At 46.7% G+C, this 22,925-nt stretch overlaps 2 protein-coding genes across 7 annotated transcripts; both read left to right on the top strand.

Moving 5' to 3' along the window:
• The first annotated feature begins 28 nt into the window (after positions 1-28).
• Positions 29-19,671, top strand: DENND2C (DENN domain containing 2C). 6 transcript variants are annotated; one of them, XM_048926087.1, is made up of 20 exons: positions 778-3,884; positions 4,637-4,732; positions 4,838-5,586; positions 6,565-6,713; positions 7,286-7,398; positions 7,791-7,958; positions 10,672-10,768; positions 11,474-11,518; positions 12,032-12,219; positions 12,974-13,083; positions 13,699-13,768; positions 14,127-14,204; positions 15,003-15,143; positions 15,509-15,657; positions 16,055-16,232; positions 16,576-16,617; positions 17,547-17,652; positions 18,459-18,698; positions 18,947-19,033; positions 19,499-19,671. In XM_048926087.1, the coding sequence occupies exons 1-20, from the start codon at positions 3,708-3,710 to the stop codon at positions 19,528-19,530; spliced, it is 3,015 nt and encodes a 1,004-aa protein (XP_048782044.1). In that variant the 5' UTR covers positions 778-3,707; the 3' UTR covers positions 19,531-19,671. The 6 variants fall into 6 exon arrangements, with proteins under 6 accessions (XP_048782047.1, XP_048782046.1, XP_048782044.1 ...); XM_048926090.1 differs by lacking the exon at positions 778-3,884 and adding an exon at positions 29-96 and having other exon boundaries at positions 4,637-5,586; XM_048926089.1 differs by lacking the exon at positions 778-3,884 and adding an exon at positions 194-549 and having other exon boundaries at positions 4,637-5,586.
• Positions 19,671-22,870, top strand: BCAS2 (BCAS2 pre-mRNA processing factor). Its single transcript, XM_048926092.1, has 7 exons — positions 19,671-19,882; positions 19,959-20,051; positions 20,119-20,189; positions 20,259-20,420; positions 21,403-21,453; positions 22,050-22,130; positions 22,651-22,870. Exons 1-7 carry the CDS (start codon positions 19,790-19,792, stop codon positions 22,775-22,777), a joined length of 678 nt encoding a protein of 225 aa, XP_048782049.1. The 5' UTR covers positions 19,671-19,789; the 3' UTR covers positions 22,778-22,870.
• The last annotated feature ends 55 nt before the right edge of the window (positions 22,871-22,925 follow it).

Here is a 22,925-nt window from a genome sequence, read left to right as displayed (position 1 = left end):
GGCGGGGAAGGGAGGGAGGGGAGGACCAGCTGTGCGGCGCGGAGGGCGGGAGCTGAGCGTGCGTCGGGAGCGCCCCGCGAGCAGGGCCGGGCGGGGGTGAGCGCGGGTAGCGGCGGAGGAGCGCCGCGGGGAGGTGGGGGCTGCTGGGGGGGCGGGGCGGCGGACGGGACTCCTGTGCGGAACTGGGGTGAGGGTCGGGCTTCGTGCGAGGCCGCGGGCTGCCTGCCTCGGATCGACGCGGGAGGCGCTGCCACGGGAGAGCACGGGCTCTGCGAACGTCGTGCTGCTGCTCTGCGCCGCGGTGCGCGGTGCTGCCGGACACGGCGCGCCCCGAGCCAAGACCTTCGGGTCCCGGAGGGTCCGCGCGTCCCCGCGCAGTGGAGGAGAGCGCTGGCTGTGGGGGGTGGGGACGAGCGAATGAACCCAGAGAGGAGGCGATGTCCGCCGCAGCACCGTGCTGCCGCAGGAGTCACCGGCCGCGTTTTACCGCTGCCCCTCGCAAAGTCTCCGTAACTCTTCGCTAGCGGACCGGTTCTTCACGAGCGTTAGGTATTCGTGCTCCTTCGTTGCGTTAAGGACTGCTGACAGCCGCGGCCAGGCGGCCCCGCAGGACCCCCGCTTACGGCCGTGCGCGCTCGGTGCCGCCCGTCCCGGCGGCCGAAGGGCAGGCGCGGACATCGCGGTGTGGAGGAGAGGAGCTGCCGAGCGATCCCGTGTGCTGTCCTTGCGGGGATAGAGGGGGTGCGGGGGTCGTGGGGGTGAGGGAAAGGCGTCAGACAGCGATTGCTGCAGCGGCGACAGCGGTTTGTCCGGGATTGCGGTGTTTCTCCCCATCTCGCTTTAGTCCTGTCCCTTCAGGCCTGCAGGGAATTGCCCGCTGTCTGAGCATGCAGACAATAAAAACTGCTGGGGGAGGGTGTGATGGGCAAGGAAAGAGACCCTGAAAGACACCTGGGTAAGCTGTCCCACAAAATGTTTGTGGCTGCGGATTCTGGTTTGCTCAGGGAAAAGGCAAGTGCAGAGTGTGTCTGAGGAGCTCAGGAAGTGGAATTTCATCCCTTATGAGTCAAATCTTCCTCGTCCCTACAAAAGTTGCAGGACCCACAAAGTCAGACTTAACCTTTTTGCCATATACTTTTGCCATCAGTTCTATAGCCAGGTATGGGGTCAGGTGGGACTCCGTTCCACATTGTGAAGCAGAAGCTTTGAATGAGTTAATCATCAGAGTTGCTTTGGATGGAAATGGAAATGACTAAGCACACCACATTCCTGAAGCATTACTTGTTTTGATATAAAATCTGCTTGTCTGGTTCTGCCTATGTCTTTCAGCCATCTGAATGACACATTTTTGTTCAGAAAAAGTTCAGGTCTTTTGTGGAGCTGAACAGAATGAGAGTAGCTGAAAGCTCTGGGAGTCCTTCCTGCTGCACTGGCTGTCCCCTCATCCTTTTAGGACAGCTTCCCTAGCCTTCCCAAGACCAGAAGCTGTCTTGTATTGGGCTACCAACAGAGGAGGCTTAATGGCAAGGAGTTCTGTCATTTCTTAGGTGTCTTAGAACCACGTGGCTCGTAAAAGGAGCAAAAGATTGCTTCAGAACTGCATGGGCTTGCCAGATTGTTGATTTGCTTGTTCTCATGCCTGTTGTACAGCAGGATAAGGTAAGGTGGTGTGCTGGTGTCTTTGTTTAGCTATTTAGCTGCCAGCATGATTTGTTGAGGGGCGTTGTAGGGACCCACAGTGGGTGGGCTTGATCTCAGCTTTATTCTTAAACAGTACTGGCAACAATTCTGTCCTTTTTTTTTTTTTTCAAGAAACTAAGCTGCCTTGAAACTGTATAGAAAGCGCTTAGTATGCTCTCTGCTTTCAGAACTGGGAGAGGACTAAGGGCTACCTGTCGTATGTTGTGAATGTGCCTTGTTTGTCTGCTTTGAGTAAACTTGTTTTGTCCCTCTTAGTTCCATGCTGTCTCTCTTATGGCGAGAGATGCGTGCTGTTTCTGCCGTACTTGCTTGTGGCTGTTGCTTCCAGTGAATTAATTCGGTATTTTTGGCTACTCTATGCAGCTGTAAGTACTAATGCTATAGGGATGATAGATTTGGCTTTTGTGGAAGTACTGGAAAGCATATTGGTGCTGCTGAAGGCGTTTGGAAGGAGGCATGGAGACAGAAGCAGTCACTGAAAGTCAGGTTAATCTGTGAAAAGAATGTGGGGTGGTCCCTGATGTACAAGTGCTGGCTGCCTGGCTCAGGTGAGCTCTGCCTGGTGTGTGTCTCTCTAAGCTACGCACTGGCCTGTCTCAGGCTGTGTCTGGTGCTATCAGGCATGGGTCAGACCACTCCAGACTCCTCTTTCCTCACTAAATATCAGCTTTTACTGCTGGCCCTGGTTCATGTAATGAGTTTAGATTGAATGCCTGTATGCTGATAGCAGCTGGCTGCCTGGCAAGCCTGTGCAGGTGAAGAGCTGCATTCTTCTCCTTGGAGGATGGGTTATTTTGGAAGGCAGTTCAACACTATGGCTGGTGGAGCAGCACTTAGCAGGAGAGAGTGAGGTGCTTTGAACTTGTGTTCTGTTGCCTTCATTTAAGATGAACAAGGAATCACGTGTTTCTACCTGTGTGTGATAATGCAAAGGTCAGTGACATACCTTAGGTAGACCTTTGCTGCTGCACTCAGAACAACGTGGCTCTGTTCCCAAATCTTCTAGTCTGGCTTTTCCCATTGGATACCGTGCATGCTGGCTAGCCTGTGCTTTTAGGTCCTTGGGAGCAGCCCAGAGCACTGTTTTTCTCGTAGTTCCAATGGTGCAGGGAAGAGGAAAGTTGCTTTGCTGTCTGCTAATCAGGGCTGTGCAGACAGGGATTGAGGAAGGATGGATCTGCTCTGGCTCAGGATGTTTTAGAAACAATGCCCTATTTATAGGAGAGGGCAAAGGCCTGGGGCTGCCTGTGAGCAGCAGAGGAGCAGCCTGGCCTAGGGTCTCACCGTGGGGTGTGGTAGCACAGCAGTACCCCGGCCAAAGGAATCAGGAATGATGGGACTGTAGGTGTGGTTTCCGTTTTATTAACAGTTGTGTGTAATTCCTAGGCTTGTTCTGTTCTTTTCCTGCTCCCGTGTGATGGGATCGACAGCCCCCGTTAGTTTGCTGGTCCCCTGCCTGCTCTTTGCTGCTGGTGAGGAGGGAGTGTGTGCTGTGCTTTGCTGTGCTGTGCTGCAGTTGGCAGTGCTGTGTGCACAGGAGCAGCTTGCCTGCACTGCTTTGGAGACAGGGTATGGTGATGGTCAGGAGGGGTGCCTGTATGAGCTCATTGAGGGTATGGCAGAGTGCTGATAGGGGGCAGAGGGCTGATGGTGCAGCATATATATTCAGCTCAGTTGCTTACTCGTGTAGTCTAAATTTGGCCCATTCATTAATCATAGAACCACAGAATGGTTGAGTTGGAAGGGATCCCAGAGCCCCCCAAGCCCCACTCCATCACGGGCCAGTTCCCTTCCACCAGCTCGTGCTGCTCAGGGCCTCATCCAGCCTGACCTTGAGCTCCTCCAGGTATGGGGCACCTCCAGCTTCTCCGGCCAGCCCGTGGCAGGGTCTCACCGCCCTCTGAGTTAAGAATTTCCTCCTCACATCTAACCTCAATCTCCCCTCTTCTAGTTTAAAACTCTCTCAGTGATAATTGGGAGGATTATTCGCAACTGTCTGGGACAATATGATAAAAAATGCTTGTCTTCAGGAACCTATGTTGTTCTCTCTGAAGACAGGCAGCAGTGACCTTTTTGCCACAGCAAGCAACACTGCTTTGGTACAAAGTGTGGAAGGCCAGCTGGAGCTGTGTGACAGATTTGTTGGTGCTGGATCTCTGCAGCAAACCCACTTCTCCCTGGTGGTAAGGTGGCAGTTTCACTTGCCTTTCTTGCTGCAGGACCCTGCTGGAGAAATCACGTCATTTCTTTGGTGTTCCTTCTCTGCTGATCTAAATACAGCTCTCTTTTTCCCGATTCACCGGTTTTCTCTGCTTTTTGACTCCTGTTGTTTGTCTTCCTAAAAATTCCCCTGACTGCCAGCCACTGCCCTCCAGTTTCTCTGCTGGCAAAGTTAGATCAGGTATTGACACGCAGAACATCAAACAAGTTTTCACTTGTGCTGTTGAGCTCTTCTGCAGTCAACACAGCCATGCAAATCTGCCTGTGTGAAGCAGCAGCCGTCCTGCTACTGCTGACGCTGGAGAGGTAGATGTGGTTGTCTGTCAATAGAGCTGGCATGGTGTCTTGTATCTTGCAGTGTTAGAGAGCTCCAGTGGAGATGTGCTGCTGCAGCAGCACTGTGGGCTGCCTGAGGTGCTTTGAGCAGTGCTGAGCATCAGAGAAACAGAACGCTCCTGTTTGGCCTGCATCAGTACAAGTATGCTGCAAAGGAGCTGGCTGGGAGTTCTGCTGCAGTTCCTCTAGTTCCTTTTGTTAGCCCTCCCAGATATATTCAGCAGCAGCAGGCTTTGTGAAGAGTGCACTAAGAAAGGCAGTCTTGAGTGTGTGGTTTGGGGAGGAATGTTCTTCAGCAGTTGCCAAAGTACAGCTGGAAACTCCTGGTGTTGTGCATGGTTGGAATGCAGCTGATGGTTCTCTTTTTTTCTGTCCTCAGGTTGCACTAGGAGGCAGTTCTTGCAGGACTCAGGGGCTCTTGGATGCCCCTGGATGCTTTGGAGTCTCATGCCAGCTTGATGCATGCAAGACACAGGTGAAACTGGGCAGAACTGGAGATGGGGTGTTTGTAAGCACGTTGGCACTTGCCATGCACCCAACAGAGACAGGTGACAGTAGCTTCTCCCGCTCTGCTGTGCAGACCCTCTCTCGGAGCCACTGCCGCAACATCAAACAGAAGATCTCCCAGTGGGAAGGGAGAACACAAGGGTGCTCCAGCAAGGAGAAACAGCAGTTGAATGATTTTGGAGTAAAATATGATCCAGGCTGCGATGTTCTGTCCAAAGTGAAGCCTGAAGATACAGAGAAGGGCAGAAAGGCTGGGTCTAAAGATCCAAAGAACTTGGGTTTGGACTTCAGGGAAAATGCAAGGAGTTGCTTGCAAACTGCTGACTGTGGTGACCTCAAGTCCTGTGCGTGCAGCCATGCTCCCCAGGCCAAGGAGAATGGGAAATGGCAAGCAGGTTTCCCAGACCCAGGGGAGGCATTGCCCCCAGGCAACTTCTACACTTTGCAAGGGCTTTGGAGGAAAGTAGACCCTAGCACAGCCCTGCCAGTTCCTGTGGACCTTCAGAAGAAGTGGGGGAATTGTGGCTTCACAGAAAGAGAACGGAAAGCCGAAGGAGTGGAATTGTTCTGTGGGGCAGAGAGGAATGTGAAAAACTCTTACTTGGAGGCTGTGGAGCAAGAGAAGAAGTTGGCTGCAGTCCCGCCACCCAAGCCCCGTAGGACTTTCCGCTATCTTGCAGAAAACTGTGCCAGCAGCTGCAGCGATGCCAGTGCTACCAAGGAAGCTCCCCTGGAAAAGAAACGTGGAGGAGATCTGGTTTCGTTTTCTAACAATCTGGAGAAGAGAACAGTCAGCAGAAGGATCCGAGGAAGAATCCAGAGGTATGTTGATTCATCTGTCATCTATGAAACTCATTCCATTAAATCAGATTCTGCATGGGTCTAAACAGCTTGCTTGCCATGATGTCCTTGTGGAGATGATGGTCAGTACTGTTGATGAGGAGACAATATTTCTGGATGAAAGTACCACCTTTCTAACATTCTGTACACATTGCTTTTGCTGCTGATAATCTTTTAAATGCTCAAAGCCCCAAACATTTATCAATCCCACACTTTGAAACATGAGTGACAATTTGCCGACCCCAGGGAGAGCTTGTTCTCAGTTGCAACTTGTAGATTACAGAGTAGCCTTCTCTTGTGGCAGTATTGCTGCTAAATGTTCAAATTTTCCTCTGAATGAAAAATTGTTCTGTTGGAGAATTGTTATTTATTGTCTTAGAGTTGGAGGCTGTCAGGTGCTCCTCTAGCAGCTGTTCAGGGCAGCTGTGCTAGAGATGAGTGTAAACACAATGAATGGAGATGTGACTTGGACTCCTAAATCCTTTTTTCACAGTGGCAAGGTGTGCAGCAAGCCCCATAAGTTTTGTGATGATGGGTTAAATCGCAGTCAGCTCCTTTGTGACCTCTATGTCATTATTTTGGGTTGGAGGCCAAATATATGCAAACGCCAACTCCCAAAGGTTCCTTTAGCAAGAACAGTAGAGGAGAGGTCCTGTAGAAAACTGCTTAATTCAGAGTACTGCTGCAAGTACTTAGTCTGCAAAAGCTGTGACAAGATGGGATGGGATTTACCTTGTCTGCTTGTGGTGTGCTTAGCCATGGAGCCTCAAACTCCTTTTTTTAAATTTAAAAACCTTCCAGAGTAAGTAAGCAGGACTTGATTGGCAGAGTCCAGAGTGGAGCATCCATGTATGTGATGGCCCCAAGTGGGGTCAAAGTCCGTGTGAGCTGGATAGTACAACTCAATGGCCTTTGTACATGATGTTGTCTTTAGATGATGTTATGCTGGTTTTCCTCTAGGAAATCCTTTGAGTTTGAGGACATTCAGGGCTTCCGCAACTGGGTGTCTGCCACCAGGTCCCGTAAACTTCAAGAAGAAGCAGATGGCACTGCAGGAGCCAGGCTCATCTACACACAGTCAGAAGACAACATCTATGAGGACATTATCTGTATGTGCCTGTTCTTGGGGGTACACTCACGTTGTTTAGGGGTAGCTAAACTGCTGGGGAGGGAGGAATGAAGATGAGAATGCATTGAGGACCTGACCAGTTCTGTGATTTTTATGGTCTTCCCCATCTGAGTTCTTCGTTGGTATTAATAATTATCTGTTTGTGAATAACCATGCAGGATAGCTGTCTGTATCTGGTTTCAGATGTCATGGGAGGCTGCTAGAATTCACCTGTGCTAAACTGATTTCTTTATTAGCTCTTCACATCCCCTGCTTGAGTGCTGCAGTGATATTGTGCGGGTACTGACCCAACTAACTGCTTTGCAGTTGAGCTACTTTCTCCACAGTGGTAGAAATGTTTTACTTTTCTGATCCATGTTGCTTGCCAGTTTTATGGTAATGGATTAGGTGGACCTCTAGGTGGTAGAAGCCTAATCCGTCCTTAAACTGGTGTCTCTTCAGACTCCGTTCAACCTTGGCAGACAACTGCACAGACTTTCCTTGCTTATTTGCCTTGCAAGCATTCAGAAGTTTAGCTTCTTCTGTAAATCCCCCATTCAATGCTTCTTCCAGGTCCTGAAAAAGAGAACCCCTATGAAGATATCAGAGTGCTGCCTTTACCCCTATGGAAGGTCCCATCTGTTTGGAAATTACCACCTTCCCAAAGCACCAATAGAGCTCCAAAGGTAGGGTGAGGGGATTCAACCAGCGTGTGTTTACAAAGAGTCATCTTTACAAGGGCCGTTTTGTGTTCCTCCTCTACCCTAGTTTGTCAGTGCTATGTCACTGTTTTTCCTTTTATTTTCTTTTTATTTTTATTGCTCGTTGTGAATATAAGTGGTAATAAACAGCCGTGGCAATGACTGTTCATAAAATTATTAAGGAAAAATAGAATCAAGAGTGCTTAAATGTGATACTTGAATGTATCACTTGAATCACAGGATGGGGGTGGGAGAGAAAGCTTTGGAGTGCAGGAAGTTGCAGGAAATCTATCAATCATAATCTGACTTTTTTACCTCTGAACTTGGACCAGAGCTTTATCCCATGCTTAGCCATCCCTTCTGATTCTATTTTCTAGCTTCCTCCAAAACCTTCCTTCCTCAGTCGCAAGACTTTTGAGTTAAAGCCTTCCCTGACAAGTTTGCAAGGGAAAATTGTGAAGGACACGACCTTGCCTGTCACATTGACCGACTGGAAGCTGTTCCGAGCAGTAGAGGCTACTAGCAGGAGAAAGAACTTGCCCTGGGTGAGATTTAAGCATGAAACATTTCTTCTTGCATGGTATTTCAAATCCTTGCTTCTTTGTCCAGCACCTCTAAGTGCTTCATATGTCTGGCAGGTGGATGTTGCTTAGCACTGCTGTTTGTGTGGACAAATGCTTCTCTTGAACCATTTTCCTCCAAGGAGTAGGGCAAGTATTGGGAAATGGAAGAACAGAGAGCCAGTTCTGGGTGGGCCAGTAGTAATTTTGTTTATGAATAATCTGCAAATGGGGCAATAGGTCAAATGGATACCAGTTCTATCTGTGGATACCAGCTGTTCCTAGTGTTCCTAGTCAGCAAAGCCTCTTCCCACGAAGTACGTTGACGTTTTATACTGAATGCAATGCAGGAAGGCAAGGAAGCTCTTTGTAAGCTGAAGGGTCAGCCCTGTACTATTCTGTTTGTGCATACGTTTCTCCTGGGGGCTTCTTAGGCTGAGCCCTGTGTTCTCACTGCAGGGACTGAGCTGTTAATGGCTGACAGCATGGGGCTGTGAGAAGGCTGGGCACTTGCTTACTTGACATTCTGGCTTGTGGTTCTTGACTTTGGGAACACGCTTTTGCAGCTGTTGCCATATTCCAAAGGTGAGCTGCACCTCACTGGGATAAGCCCATTTCCCATAGCCTTCCTACAGTTCTCCCCTTTGCTGCTTCTGGTTGTTCCTTTCTGCCTGCGTGCAAAATACTGACACACTTCTGATTAGTGAGAGAGGCCTGTAATTCAGTTTTGCACTACAGGATTCATTCTGATTCTCACTTGACGTGCTTGGAAACTTTCTAAATGCTGGCATTAGTTAACACTTTGAAGCATGTGCTATGGAAGGACAGCTGCAGCTACCACTGTGTGCTGTATGTGTGGCACATGGTGTGCAGGACTCCAATTCCAGTTGTAGTGTTGACAACAACTTGCTTTTGCCATGATAAAATCATAAACTTCTGCAGATCATTATTTCTTCAGAACATGTGCTCAATTTGAACAATTTGCAGAGGCCTGTGAAGTATAATTGGACATCTGCAAAATGCTTTTCACACGTTAAGTGTTTTGGAATATCAAGGAACATTTGAATGTGCTTTGTTTTTGTTTTTTTTTAAACAAAGTACAGGCTTGGAAAATTGTTGATACTGGAAAGATTGTAAAAATGCTGTGGAGGATATCTTTCTTTTGGAGGAGGAAAGTGTAATGTTTCCTAAAGCAAACCTACTCCAAAAATCTGGTAATAATTTTCATGCAGGAAGCACACTGCTCCTAGGGAACTGAGCCAAGATTACTCAAGAGATTGAGAAAAGGGTTTTAGTCTAAGAAGAAAAAACGTTATTGCTCAAGAAGCACATAAGAAGCCTTAAACACACCCAGTATCTTCCACTGGTGACTCAACTGTGCAAAAATGAGAACAGAAATTGAAAACTTCTCAATAATGCTGGATGGTAGAGGGAAAAGAAGGCAGATTTTGCAAGGGAAGCACCACCTCCTGAGGTCTGTTTTCTTCCTTTCAGCCTCATTTTTAGGACGTATTAGTCTAAAGCAGAACACCAGGAGACAACATGTGTGAGGACATTTGAAAAGGAGAAGAGCTAATTATAGTTTGCTGAACTGGGGATAAAGGCTTGAGCTGAAAAACAGGTTCTCTCTCTGAGTATCTTCCTTTTTATGCAGTTTTTGTGGTGACAAATGGCTGGGCACACCCTGCTACATCCAGTAGGAGCATTTAATGAATTCTTAACTGGAGACAAGAATGAACTTGATCTGCTGTTTGCATTTAAAGTAAATCCTTCACAGTGAAGTGATAGCAGTCTCTGACGTGCAGAATCACGGAGCTGCCTGCAGCACTGTATACCTGCAAATGAGGGTAACAGTGCAGAGAGGCCTATGACAGGAGTAACAGAAAGCTTTATGAGTTTGGTTTTAAGGCCTCTGTGACCAGTGAAGTGAAGGTTAGCAGTGCTGACATGGAGTGCCAAACGCTGACACTTCTTCTAGGTCTGTAGTCTGCTTTGAACTGTGCTGTTTTCCAAAGTTTTTCTTCCAGCAGACTGAGTCTGTGTTTGCCTGCAGCATAGACCACTTCAGTTCCATTGTCTTTTATTACCTGTGCAAAATGAAAGTACTTAATCTGTTAATTTTGGCAATTTGCCCTGGGACAAGGACATAGTGCAGCCTTGCTCTGTGCTCAACCTGTGTTTTGGAGAACTTACTCTAGCTATTTGACAGTTAACAACAACAGAAGCCACCAAAACTAAGCATAAAAAGTGAACTACACTGGGGGGAGTTCTACTTCTCATTGGGCTTAGAAAGAATCTGGGTACTTGAGAGCTTGTGGAGTTCAGAGGCTTTCGAGCTGGAGGGTTTATAAGATATTCTTGCAAGGGCCTTTGCAATAGAAGACTGAGATCTGATGCCAGCCAGTTTGCCACTTCTGCTGTCTGTCTTACAAGCAAAATATAACTTCCAGAATGTATACATGGTTTAGTGTCAACTTCAGGCTGTGCTAATGGTAATTGTGCAGCAGAAACTATGCCCATTCGTTACTCAGTTAACTGCTAAAAGTATTCTAGCAAGCAATCTCTGAGCCAGGTCCCTGGCAGGGATTCAGCAACTTTTCCTAAGTATTGTAGTCCCAGATGACAGATGTTGGGCTCTAGTCCGTTGGTCCGTTCTCTGGATCCCCTTACTAATCTCTGGTTCTGCTTTGGATTTCAGATGGTACTAAAAATACAGGAGATCTTTGTTTCTAAGCGTGGGAAGAAAAGGGTGAAGTTGCTCAGTCCTGCTGGGAAGGAAATGCCTCCAACAAAAGGTACAGAGCTCTCCAGCACTGTTCTGTTTGATACAGAATTGTTGAGTGGCACAATTTCTGTATGTGCTGGGGTTCTCTTAGACTTCCTGCAGCTCATTCTGGGCTGACTTAACAGTGCTGAGCCCCATGTCTTGCAACTGGAATTGTTGGACTTTCAGCACCAGTAGGACTGGGAACACTTGACTTGCACAGATTTGACACTGGTACAGGTGGAAGATTCCCCTGTAGTCTGAACCTGAAGAGCTGGAGTAATGATTCCAAGTGCTTTTTCAAAGAAACAGAACAAAACCACTTGGCACTAGAACTCTCTGTGACTGCTCTACTTTTCTGTGCCTCTACAATGATATTCTTGTGTACTTAAAAACTACAAGCAGTGGTACAATCTCTATTTATAGTATATTCTGTCCAGCAATTCATAGTATATTCTGTTAACTTTTACAGCAGCTTCAAATAACCACTTGGTTGCTCTTTGCCTCTGATCTGCATCCTGGAAACAGGGATCTTAATCAGCTCTACTTCCTGGAATTCACTGTTGTAGCACATTTGCCAGTAGTGGTTGTTCTTTGCTGGTGCCTTGAGCAGGATAGATGAGCAGACCTGAGTGATGTTGATCTGATGAGTCTAAAGTTCTCTGTCTTTCCCAGGTTAGGGTGTTGCCCATCTTCCTTCTGCATGGCTAATAAGTGAAAACTGTGTGTGTTTCAGGTGAAACCAGTGGAAATGAAAGTGATACGGAAAACCAGCCAAAAAGTGAGTGAATCATAAGGGCTGGTCCTATCCCCACAGCACAACACAAAAGATTCTGGTGGGATGGCCATGCTGACAAGTTGTGGCTTCTGCCGAGACAGAGAAAGGGAGCATCTGAGGGTTAGTGTGGCCAAGGCTGGGAGCTGTTGCAGTGACAAATCAACTTCTGTTTCACCCACTTCTCTTGAATCCTTCAGGTTTAAAGCCAACAATCTGGTAGCAACTAGCAGTGTTGCTCTGGGATGTATGGAAGACATGGCAGGAGAATGCTAGTTATCAAGCAAAGAGATTTGCAGAGTTGCTGCAGGGCAATTGCTCCTTTATCTGGAACTGCTCTGAACTTGACAAATGGACCCAGGAGTCCAAAGCCCATAGCATGCAGCAGTTCTGTGGCATTAGTCAGATGCACCGACCCCTTTTTCCCTTAATGAAGGTGATGACAGTTCTTGTTCTGTAACTAATAGGTTTCTGGCCGTAAAAGTCACAGGCTGGTTTTGGATTTGTCCCTTTCTTCAGGTCGACATAGGGGCCTGCTACTGGTGCAGTCAGCCTCCAAGAGGAACCCACACTACCAAACGTTGGAGAGAGATTTAATAGAGCTCCAGGAGCAGCAGCTGTTTGAGCTGTTTGTGGTAGTGTCACTACAGAAAAGGGCATCTGAGATAAAATACACACCACAAATCATACAGCAGTTTCCCAGCAAGGTAAGACTGGCATGGAAACATTTGCATAAAACACAGCAGCTGTTTATTTCTAAGAATTCTTTCTGTGCTGTCAGAAGTAATCCACTGATTATTATGAGTGTTATCCTAAGCTCATTAAGGGAGGTTATTGTCCAGCAGCATAAGGATTTGTGTGCAAATACCTTCATTGTGTTTGACATGTACATGTTTTGGATTCACAAAATTAATAAGGGACTATAGCCAGAAAGAGAGCAAGGTCTTAATTAATGGGTAGAATTGAATGTATGTGCTGACTGAAAATACAGTCCTAAAAATATCAGCTGTACGGAATGAACTTTGCTCTTCTCAGGGATGTTTCATACTGAAGTGAAATCTCTATCATTTGAAAACCTCCCTTTTTGCCTCTTCTGGGCACTTCTAAGAATTGAGAATTTTCCTGTCTTCAGATCTCCTAGGAGTAGAAGTGAGGCAAGCTGCCAAATAGCACAACAGTTGTTTGGGTGCTTCATTCTCCTGTGAATTTGGCCATGGCTCTGAATCTTACTCAGTTCCTACCGCAGCCAGCTGGGTAATTTTAAAAAGGTCCAGTCAGCAGCTAAGTTGCAAGAGGGAACTGGGAATCTGTTTTAGTGAGAATGCTTTCTCCCATACTTGTAGATTAACTACCGGGTGGTTCAGCACTTCGAATAATCAAGAAGATACTGTCCCCTTTTCTTTTAAATGCTGAAGCTGTGCACCACACTTCAGTGACTTTAAATATATGTTACCTCTCCAGCCTGAACATCGCTTCAGACAGTCAAAGGATACTGAAGAGAGGCTAAAGGTCATTCCCAAATTCTGCTTTCCAGATCCCAAAGACTGGTTTCCTGCATCAGACCTTAAAAGGTAAAGACTTGCTATGTACAGATGGGTCTGAGGTGGGTCTGAAGCCTTAGATATGTAGAAGTTTCCTGGACCTGAGGAACTGCAGCCAAAGCAAGGAAAAATGGGAAAGAATCACAGAATCACAGAATCACCCGGGTTGGAAGGGACCCCAAGGACCATGCAGTTCCAACCCCCCTGCCTGGCAGGGCCACCAAACATACACATTCAGATCAGGTTGCCCAGGACCCCGTCCAACCTGGCCTTAAACACGTCCAAGGACGGGGCATCCACAACTTCCCTGGGCAGCCTGTTCCAGGGCCCAACCACTCTCCTAGTAAAGAACTTCCCCCTAACATCCAACCTAAATCTTCCCTCCTTCAACTTGGATCCATTGAAATGGAAAGGCTGAATCTCTAAGACCTGTGAAGGGGGAAGGTGAGATATGGAGGTGGGCTCAGAGGTACTGCATCTGTCTGATCATCTTTATTATGAGTTTTTTGTTTGGCTACTCATTACAGAGGGGGTATTTGGCATGATCAGAAGGATACCTTATAGTCTGTATGGAGCACATTTTACTTAGTCAATCGTCTGAACTGTATGGTGAATTTAACTCCTGACTCTTCTTTGGTTTCCCAGTGAAACATTTTCTTTTGTGTTGACGGGTGAGGATGGCAGCCGCTGGTTTGGATACTGCAAGAAGCTCCTGGTAAGCATCTGTGTATTGGGTGGAGTGTAAAGAAAGCACTGTTAAATGCACAATCAAATGCAGAATATGAATCAGCAGTAATTTCCCATGTGGGTTAGGCAGCTCCTGGGCTGCTGCTGCTGCTGAGGTTACCAGTCATTTAATTGCATAAGGGAAGGAGCGTAACAATGCCCAGCAATACAGTAAAGTGAATTCTGGGTGTGAAAACTCCTGGAGCCGGTTATTCCTCAGGAATCCCACAAGGCAGAAGTGTCGAGGGTACTGCAGCAGAAGGAATACTGTGCATCAACTACACTGTGTGTGTTAGTTTGTTTTTCACATCCATGCTCTCAGCATAACTGGTCCTGTTGCTTTTCAGCCAGAAGGGAAAGGGAAGCGCCTTCCTGAGGTGTACTGCATCGTCAGCCGCCTGGGCTGCTTCAACCTCTTCTCCAAGGTGAGATGAGAAACTGTATTCATCTGTGATATGGGTCTGACAGCCAGCAAGCACCAAGAAGTAACTGGATGCTTTTCTCCAGTCTAGAATTTTCTTAGCAGTTGTAGTCCATCAGTGTAGTGCTTCCTTGCCACTTTTGTACTTGACGGGCAAATAATTATACTAGGGCTGGGACTTGTCAGCTGCTATACAGAAAATTCAGCAAATTATTGTCAGGAAGTGGCTCCTAATACTAGTTAATATTAATAGTGTCCCTTTGTCCTCTTCTTTCATGACTTGGAAATGAAAAATCATTTATTTTGTGGGCAAGAAGGTAACCAGGGCAAGATCTCAGCTTGTTTCTCCTAGCACAGTAAGGAGAATAGATAAGGAACTAAACACTAGAGGAAGCTCTTGCAGATACAGAGCAGTTCCTGCAGAAGAGTACAGGGGCGAATTTGTGATGATTTCTAATAATTGGATCAGTGAGTTACTAGAACAGTGTTTCAGAAAGATGATTTGGATGAGATGTTGCCCTTCTTCCCCATCTAACTAGAGTATCTGATTACAACACATAAGAGATTTCTTCTAGTAGAAGCAGTATGGAATTGAGAATGGAGAGTTTACTTACAGTTACATATTACCATTTGCTTGTTTGGACATTTGAGAGGTTACACAAGAACCCCAGGGCAAGGAGGAAGGAGGGCTGTGAGTCTGTGTTGGACCCCTCACGTGTAGCTATGGAATGGGACATAACATAGGCTTGTATTTCTTTGGGCTAACCAGCATGCAGTGAATCAAAGTCTGATTTGTTTGCAGATTTTAGATGAAGTGGAGAAAAGGCGAGAGATGTCCCCAGCCCTCGTCCACCCATTTATGCGTAGCGTAATGGAGGCGCCTTTCCCTGCTCCCGGACGCACTATTACTGTGAAGAGCTTCCTGCCAGGAGCAGGAAATGAGGTAACTGAATTCAGGACTGGTTTTCCTGTGTTGACTGGTGTCTGTGGGGCAAAGTGGCGTTTTGCAAACTGCACTGTAGGGTGATGCTGTCTGTAAATCATTGATCTGATGGTAATTTCCAAACTGACTGGAGGTTGTCGGAGAAACCAGCTTCCCGTTGAACTGCACAATAGAAGTGATTCGTTGCTTTTTTTAAAGGAAGAGCAGGTTGAGAGTCCTTTGAGATGCTCTGAACTGTCCGTCCAGGTGATGTGGGTTCAACCTGTGAGGATCCAACACTTCTTTCCAGTCAGGTCCTCCCTCATCCAGCCTAATGCTGTGATCTGGCAGTTCCATCCAGCACTCTGCATCTCTGCTGTTCCCAGGTTATGAAACTCTGCCGTCCGTCGGATTCTCGACTTGAACACGTTGATTTCGAATGCCTGTTCAGGTGCCTAAGTGTCTCTCACATGATACGGGTCTTTGCCTCTCTCCTGCTGGAAAGGAGAGTGATCTTTGTTGCTGACAATTTAAGGTAAAGAATGAGTCTGAGTGACCAGTTCTTTCTGAGGCATGTTGCTTTTTCTCTTGTATTTGGGCCTGTTTCATGTGTGAGCATGTCTAACTTTCTGTAAATAATTAGGATTTAAAAGCTTTTGGCAGATTCTCCACAAAACTTTTGCATGCTTAACAATTGGAGTGCGCTGCTTACCCAAGAGGAGACAAGGGAATGTTTCCTTTACCTCTTTACTCTGGGCTGATGCTATTCCTAGCTCCCCATAACTGACTTCATAAATGGTTGCATGGGGCTTCTTCTGATGCACAAGCAGCATACATAAATTACATTTCCTCAGAGCATTTCTAATCTATGTCTGTAGCAGAACACTGAAAGAGACACTGACAATCCCTTCTGTGCTTCCCTTACTTTTTAGCACCCTGTCTAAATGTGGCCATGCTGCAGTTGCAATACTTTATCCCTTCACTTGGCAACACACGTACATACCAGTGCTACCAACTTCTATGATTGATATTGTGTGCTCTCCGACTCCATTCTTAATTGGCATTCTCTCCTGCTCATTACCACAGCTCCAAGACCTGCCTGTAGAAGAGGTGAGAACTGGGCAAAACACTGTGGAGGGACAATTGCAGTGGAATTAGGCTGACTTCTTTGAAAGAATCTCTGTGGATTCTGTCTTAGTGTAACATCTTAAACCTTTCTGAGACAGTTTTTAACTTGCAAGATACATGCCAGCACATTCCTTTGCTATCAAAGATTAATAATACTGACTGTTCTTATAGACAGGCTGAAGTCATGCAAAACTTGTGTGTGACATCCCCTAAAACTGGGGACAAAAGAAAAGTTTTATATATATGTAAGTTATTGTTTTTTTCCTGCTGCATGGCAACATACATAGTTACAAGAGCTAATAATTTTTTGTCTGTCTTTCCCTAGGTTCTGATTGTTGATCTTTGTGCTGACAAGTTTTTGCAAGAGGTGAGTGAAAGAGTGAGATTACAGCACTGGTTACTCTTGGTGGTGTTACATGCCAAGAATAGGATCCACAAATGTGAGCAAGGAATCAGTTAAGACTTGTTTTCATCTGTAGACTCCAGTGGCTGAAGAAATATCTTGCATTCCTTTTTTATCACTAGAGAAGGGAACAGACAGGCTGAGGCTGCAGGAGCAACAGCACAGAGCGCTGTAAGCCAGGCATGCTGCTGAACTGGATTTGAAAAGAGGATCTTGGTTCAGCATGTGAAGTGGACCACTAGGATTCTTTGTTGCATTCTGGCTGTCTTTCTGGACTTATTCTCTACATGATTTTCCCCTCTCTCATCTAGCTAGGGTGTGTTTGTTTTCCCAGGAGTCTGAGAGAAATTGTCACAGTTCACATGTGATTCTCTGCTGGCCCCAAACTTTACTAAATGTGCTGAAAAAGCCTTCTACATCACCAGACAAGTCACTGTGAACTTAGTGGAGTGTTACTAGTTCAGGAGGATATTTGCATCTCTTTTCCCTTGCCTTACTGTTCTATTTTGCATTGCAGCCTGCAAGTGGAGAAAGGTATTAAAGGATTGTTTTCTCACTAAAATGTTGAGACATTTGTCATATTTTCTCAACAGACTATTGTTGTTCTAGTGTGTTTTATCACTGCTCTGATAAGCCTGAGTCTGTGTAGTGGATTTGGTATACGTTGTTTTGTGTTAATGTATGCATTGATTCTAGTTGTAGAGAGAAGGCATTGGGCAAGTGTTTTTCATTTCTGTGGCAACAAGACAAATATATTGCCTCCACCAGAATGCAACACATCAGAGTAACTTCCCTCTAATTGTTCTAGGCGTGTTAAGAGTATTTCTCATCAGAGAAGTTTCTGTTGAATAGATGTAACACAAAAAAGCTTTCATGATCACTTTTCTGTTTAGGTATCGGATGAAGAAGAAATCCTGCCTCGTAAGCTCCAGGCTGCACTTGTCCAAATTTTGGAGGAGCGAAATGAAATCTTGTCGCACGAGCAGAACTGCACACAAGGTATATCTGTAGAAAAGTCAGCACACCTCTTCAGTTATCAAGTTGCTGCCACAGAAGTGTGCAAATGGAAATAAGCTTTACAGAGTAACGTTTTATAAAGCTATTTTCCTGTGATCTTACTGATAACATATTTCATGTGAATGTATTAGAAATCTGCTGTCCTAATAATTGTTCCTCTTTTCACAGTCAGTGTGTGGAGAACTCTGGTGTTACTTAGGCCAAGTGTATCAGTTTCCATGCTTTGAGTTTTCTGTAATTTTCCTGAAGTGATGGAGAGGAAGTTTTTCTGAAATGGAGAATAGAGTAAATTCTCTGTACTTCAGAGGATAATTTAACATCATTTTCAAAGTTGCTGGTCTTGATACACAATCTTTCAGACAAATTAATCTGAGAATTTTAGAAAGTATTGAATTGCCTGAGAGAATGGCATTGACAAATTGTGATTCCATGGTCATCGGCATAAGAAAATTTTCCACTAGGTTTGTGTTTTGTGATTTGCCTCACTCTTTAAAAGAATTAGACTATTATGAACTTACTGCTTATTAGTTTTTTACTGGGTGAAAAGAAATTCTGAATGCTTTCACTGCTGGAAAAGCTTCAAAATGGAACCTGTCTCAGCAGAAAGCTGTCATGGGCGAGGAGTCTAAACACTTGAGCCAAGTCTCTTTTGGTATTGAACACCCATTTGAAATTTCATAGTCTGAGAAAGCCAGCCGAAAAAGCATCTGGTGCTCTTCTTTTAGAAGAGGAGTGTCCCTCTAATGTGAGTCACTTTGGACATTTCTCCTCTGCTATCTTCTTCACAGGTGACATGCCTTTAAACTCCCTGGTCTCCGAAGCTTTTGTGCACTTCTTTGTGGAGATTGTTGGTCACTATTCCCTGCACATGAACGTTACAGAGAAAGGAGAGCGAGTGTTCCAGCGGGAACCATTCCGTAAATCCCACATGTCACGCAATGTGCGCCACTTCCTGCACTTTTTCATGGAGACGCAGATGTTTGCAGGGTTCATACAGGATCGAGAGCTAAGTAAGAGTGCTGTCAAAGGTGAGGCTTTCTTGTTTTACAAACTCACTTCCACATCACATATCTTTAACTCTTACAAAGCCTTTTGCCCCAGCAAGTTTTCCTGTTGGCATATGTAATAGCTCTGTGGCCTTCTAGGTGTTCAGTAAAGTTAATCTCATTAAGCAAAGGATGCCTTTGTCTCCCTCCTGGCTTTGGTCCTGCACACAACGATGTTGATGCCTGAGGTGGAGGATCTCACCCAGCTATGTGCTGCTTTCTCTCTGTAGGTCTTTTTGAGGTCCGTGCCTTGGAGTATCTGGAGAGCATTCCAGAGACTGAGCCGACTGGGATGAACAGAATCCTTCGCACTCTTGGTAAGGAGACAGCTTTTTTATTTTATTTCCCTCCTATATTTTGCCTTGTGTACACATGCTGCTTTCCTTTGCCTCGCCCAAGGAGGCTGTGGATGCCCCATCCCTGCAGGCATTCAAGGCCAGGCTGGATGTGGCTCTGGGCAGCCTGGGCTGCTGTTGGTGACCTGCAGACAGCAGGGGGTTGGAACTGGATGAGCGTTGTGGTCCTTTTCAACCCAGGCCATTTCTTGATATGACTGTAAGGTATTTATTTTAAATAAAAGTTTTGACTTTGGATAAAATGTGCGGAAGTGGTCTAATCCCAAAGTTGTCCAAACTTGGCAATTTCAGCCTTGGCAGTACGTGCAACACAGGACAGAAGTCCTTCTGTGTGGGTTTCCTGCTCTCAGAAGCTCCTTGGACCACTGACCAAGATACGTCTCCAAATCCTGACATGTTGTTTTGTTTTGTTTTGTTTCCCTCTAGGAAGTAAGATGAAATTTCTCCAGAAGAAATGAACGTGCGTTGCCGTAGAACGGCAGAGAGCAGTGAGGAGGCGGGTGGAGAACCAACCCCTGCCCGGAGCCGGACTCACAGCTTCTACCACAGCTGAGGCGGCCACGCCGGGCCGCCATAACAAGCAGCAGTGCCGCAACCAACCACCTGTGTCCTCTCCTCTCTGGGCGGGGCGGGAGCGGGTCCGGGCGGTGCGCGCAGGCGCCGTGCGAAGCGCCGCTCGGTCTGAGGGTGGGCGCATGCGCGGTAGTCGCGCGCATCATGGCGGGACCGGGGTTGGTGGCGGGAGACGTGGTGGTGGACGCGCTGCCCTACTTCGATCAGGGCTACGAGGCGCCGGGCGTGCGCGAGGCGGTGAGTGCGGGCCGGGCCGAGGCGGTGCGGTGCGGTGCTGCGCGGCCCGTTCCCGCCTGACGCCTCTGTGCGTTAGGCTGCGGCTCTTGTGGAGGAGGAGACGCGGCGCTACCGGCCCACGAAGAACTACCTCAGCTACCTGCCGGCACACGACTGCAGCGCCTTCGAGGTGAGCCGCCTCGCCCCGTCCCTTCGCGCCGTCCCCCCGCCCGCCCCTCACCGCCCTCTCCCCGCAGACCGAGATCATGCGGAACGAGTTCGAGCGCCTGGCGGCCCGGCAGCCCCTGGAGCTGCTCAGCATGAAGAGGTGAGGGGTTGGCTGGGGAGGAATGCGGCGCGGAGCTCCGAGCGGGATCCGAACGGCGCTGCGTTTCAGATACGAACTGCCGGCTCCCTCCTCCGGGCAGAAGAACGACATCACGGCGTGGCAGGAATGCGTTAACAACTCCATGGCGCAACTGGAGCACCAGGCTGTGCGCATCGAGAACCTGGAGCTGATGTCCCAGCACGGCTGCAATGCTTGGAAGGTGTACAATGAGTAAGGCTGAGGCTGGAATGACAGCCCGTGAAATGGGGGTGTCGTGGTTGAAGGTAGAAACGCTGTCCTGCTGATCCTCTTCACCAGAACTCACTGTTGAAATGGCTAAAAAACATGTGAGAGTGTAGCTGCAAGAAGCAGCGGGGCTGTTGCAGACAGGGAGCATCGATGACGCTTCAAAGGAGCGTCAGCTTAACTTTAAAGAAAAGTGAAAAGAATGCAAACCATACCTTTGTGAGAAGGCCTATGGGCTGTTCAGCTTAAGAAAAGGGCTCTGGGTGGAGGATCTGAAGGTGCTGGAACAGCTGCCCAGAGAGGCTGTGGATGCCCCATCCCTGGAGGTGTTCAAGACCAGGTTGGATGGAGCCCTGGGCAGCCTGGTCTGGTATTAAATGGGGAGGTTGGTGACCCTGCATGTGGCAGGGGGGTTGGAGCTTCATGATCCTTGAGGTCCCTTCCAACCCTGGCCATTCTGTGATTCATTCTGTGATCTGCTGGCTTACATACATTTGTCAGATAGAGAACTGTTTGTGCACAGACAGTGTTACAGAGTGGGGAAAAAATGCTGGTTACAGGTGAGGTTAGTGTGTAAAGCAGAAGATTGGCAGTAAGGTGATGAGATACTTCAATACTGTTCTAGTGGAAGTAGTGTGAGCTTACAGTAACAGTCTTGAAAATAAAAAATCACCACCAACTATCAGATGTGGCTTTATAGCATTGTGTGTCAGCAAGGGTTGAATGTAGTGATTATTAAAGGTGTCTGTCTTAAAGCTGCATATGTTGTAATGCTATCAAGTTGCCATAACCTTATAACCTTCAGGAGTGCAGGGCACAGACTGTGCTGAGAACAAGCGTGCTGCTTGCCCTTAGTGGATGGTTGCATGCTGAACTCTTCTGGAACAGTTACATGGGAGGTTGGTTAAATGGGTCTAACCTAGTAACTGTATGTTTTTCTTGTGCTTTGCTTCCATTCTGCTGTTAGACATCTGGTTCATATGATAGAACAAGCCCAGAAGGAGCTTCAGAAGTTGCGGTGAGTGGTTTTTCATAGCCTTATACTGAAGTTGGAAGGAATATAGAAACTCCCCACCCCTTCAGCTCTGAAAGAGCCGTGTTTATGCTGCTGTAGTGGTCCAAGGAAAGAAGATTCACCTTCCCCTCCCTCCTTCCCTGTTGCATTTACGACGTCTATTCCACTCAAAGTCTGTGGTTGTTTTTCTTTGTTGTTTTTGTCTGAACCTCTGCTTTGAGCAGAATGAATCGTGGTAGAGACCTCCCTCAAATGCAGTCATGTTTCCTTTTCACTGCTGATACCATTTTATTTAGCATGCAGTTGGCTCAGCTTTCCTGATGTTAAGTTTTGTTTTCAAGTGAATGCTTTAGCAAGTTTACTAAATTACTGAGGGACGGAGGTGTTTTGTTGAAATGATGTTTTTAATCTTCTGTTGGGATTCTGAATGTTGTGTTACTACTTTGTGGTGGTTGGATGCTGCTGCACCAGTGCTTCCTGGTGGGTACTTCCAGGACAGAGAATTTCAAGCAGCAGATTTAAACATTCTTGAATAAATGAGATAAGGAAGAAAAAAAAAATCATAGGTCTCTGTTTGTTTTGTTTTTTTTTTTCCTCAGGAAGAGCATTCAGGATCTGAACTGGCAACGAAAGAACATGCAGCTCACAGCTGGAGCTAAGCTACGAGAAATGGAATCCACGTGAGTAGCTGGAATTTTTGGTACACCTTCCAGGAGTGTTTCCTGTATAGAATTCCCTTATGGAGAACATCATCAGTTTTTCTGTACTGCCATAGCAGATAATCAAATGGCTGCTGTTGATTTGCAGTGCTTTAGAGGGTGCATAGTTCAGCTCTGTGTAATGGTCACTGTGAATGGGTGACCCAGTGAGTGACAGCAGCTTGAACTTCTCATGTGGATTGTTTCTTAAACTCTTCTTTATCTAAATATTGGACATTGGTGTTTTTTAGCCCCTTTTTCCTTACAACATTTCATTTCCTGGATTATATGTTGAAGTTTAACTGTTGAAAACATCTTTTTCTAACCGTGGTTGTTCAGATTACTCCTGGTGTCAGCTGTGTCACATACTGTGATAGATGCTGGTTGTTTGTGTCCTTGTGCTTTACCGCAACTTGCTGTCCCACTCTTTTGATTTTGAATCAGAGGATTGTTGTAAGCCCTGGTAACACCTGACAGCTTTCTTAAAATTGTTCCCTTCCAGGTGGGTGTCTCTTGTCAGTAAGAACTACGAGATTGAACGAACAATTGTGCAGTTAGAAAATGAGATTTCCCAAATCAAACAACAGCACGGGGAAGCGAACAAGGAGAACATCCAGCAGGACTTCTGACAGCTGCTCTCTTCTGACCGCTGCTCCGTGTTTTTGCATTTCCTACTGTGCTGTAATAAGCTTTGCTTTGCCCAATAAAGGCTGGTCCTCTCACCACGTGGTTGATGCGTATTAACGACAGTTCAGCGCCGTGCCGGGACCTGGCTGC

Source organism: Lagopus muta, chromosome 24 (assembly GCF_023343835.1).
Source record: "Lagopus muta isolate bLagMut1 chromosome 24, bLagMut1 primary, whole genome shotgun sequence".
In the NCBI taxonomy this organism is placed as follows: Eukaryota; Metazoa; Chordata; class Aves; order Galliformes; family Phasianidae; genus Lagopus; species Lagopus muta.
The sequence above is the reverse complement of the archived record's forward strand: the minus strand, read 5'-3'. Positions and strand labels throughout refer to the sequence as shown.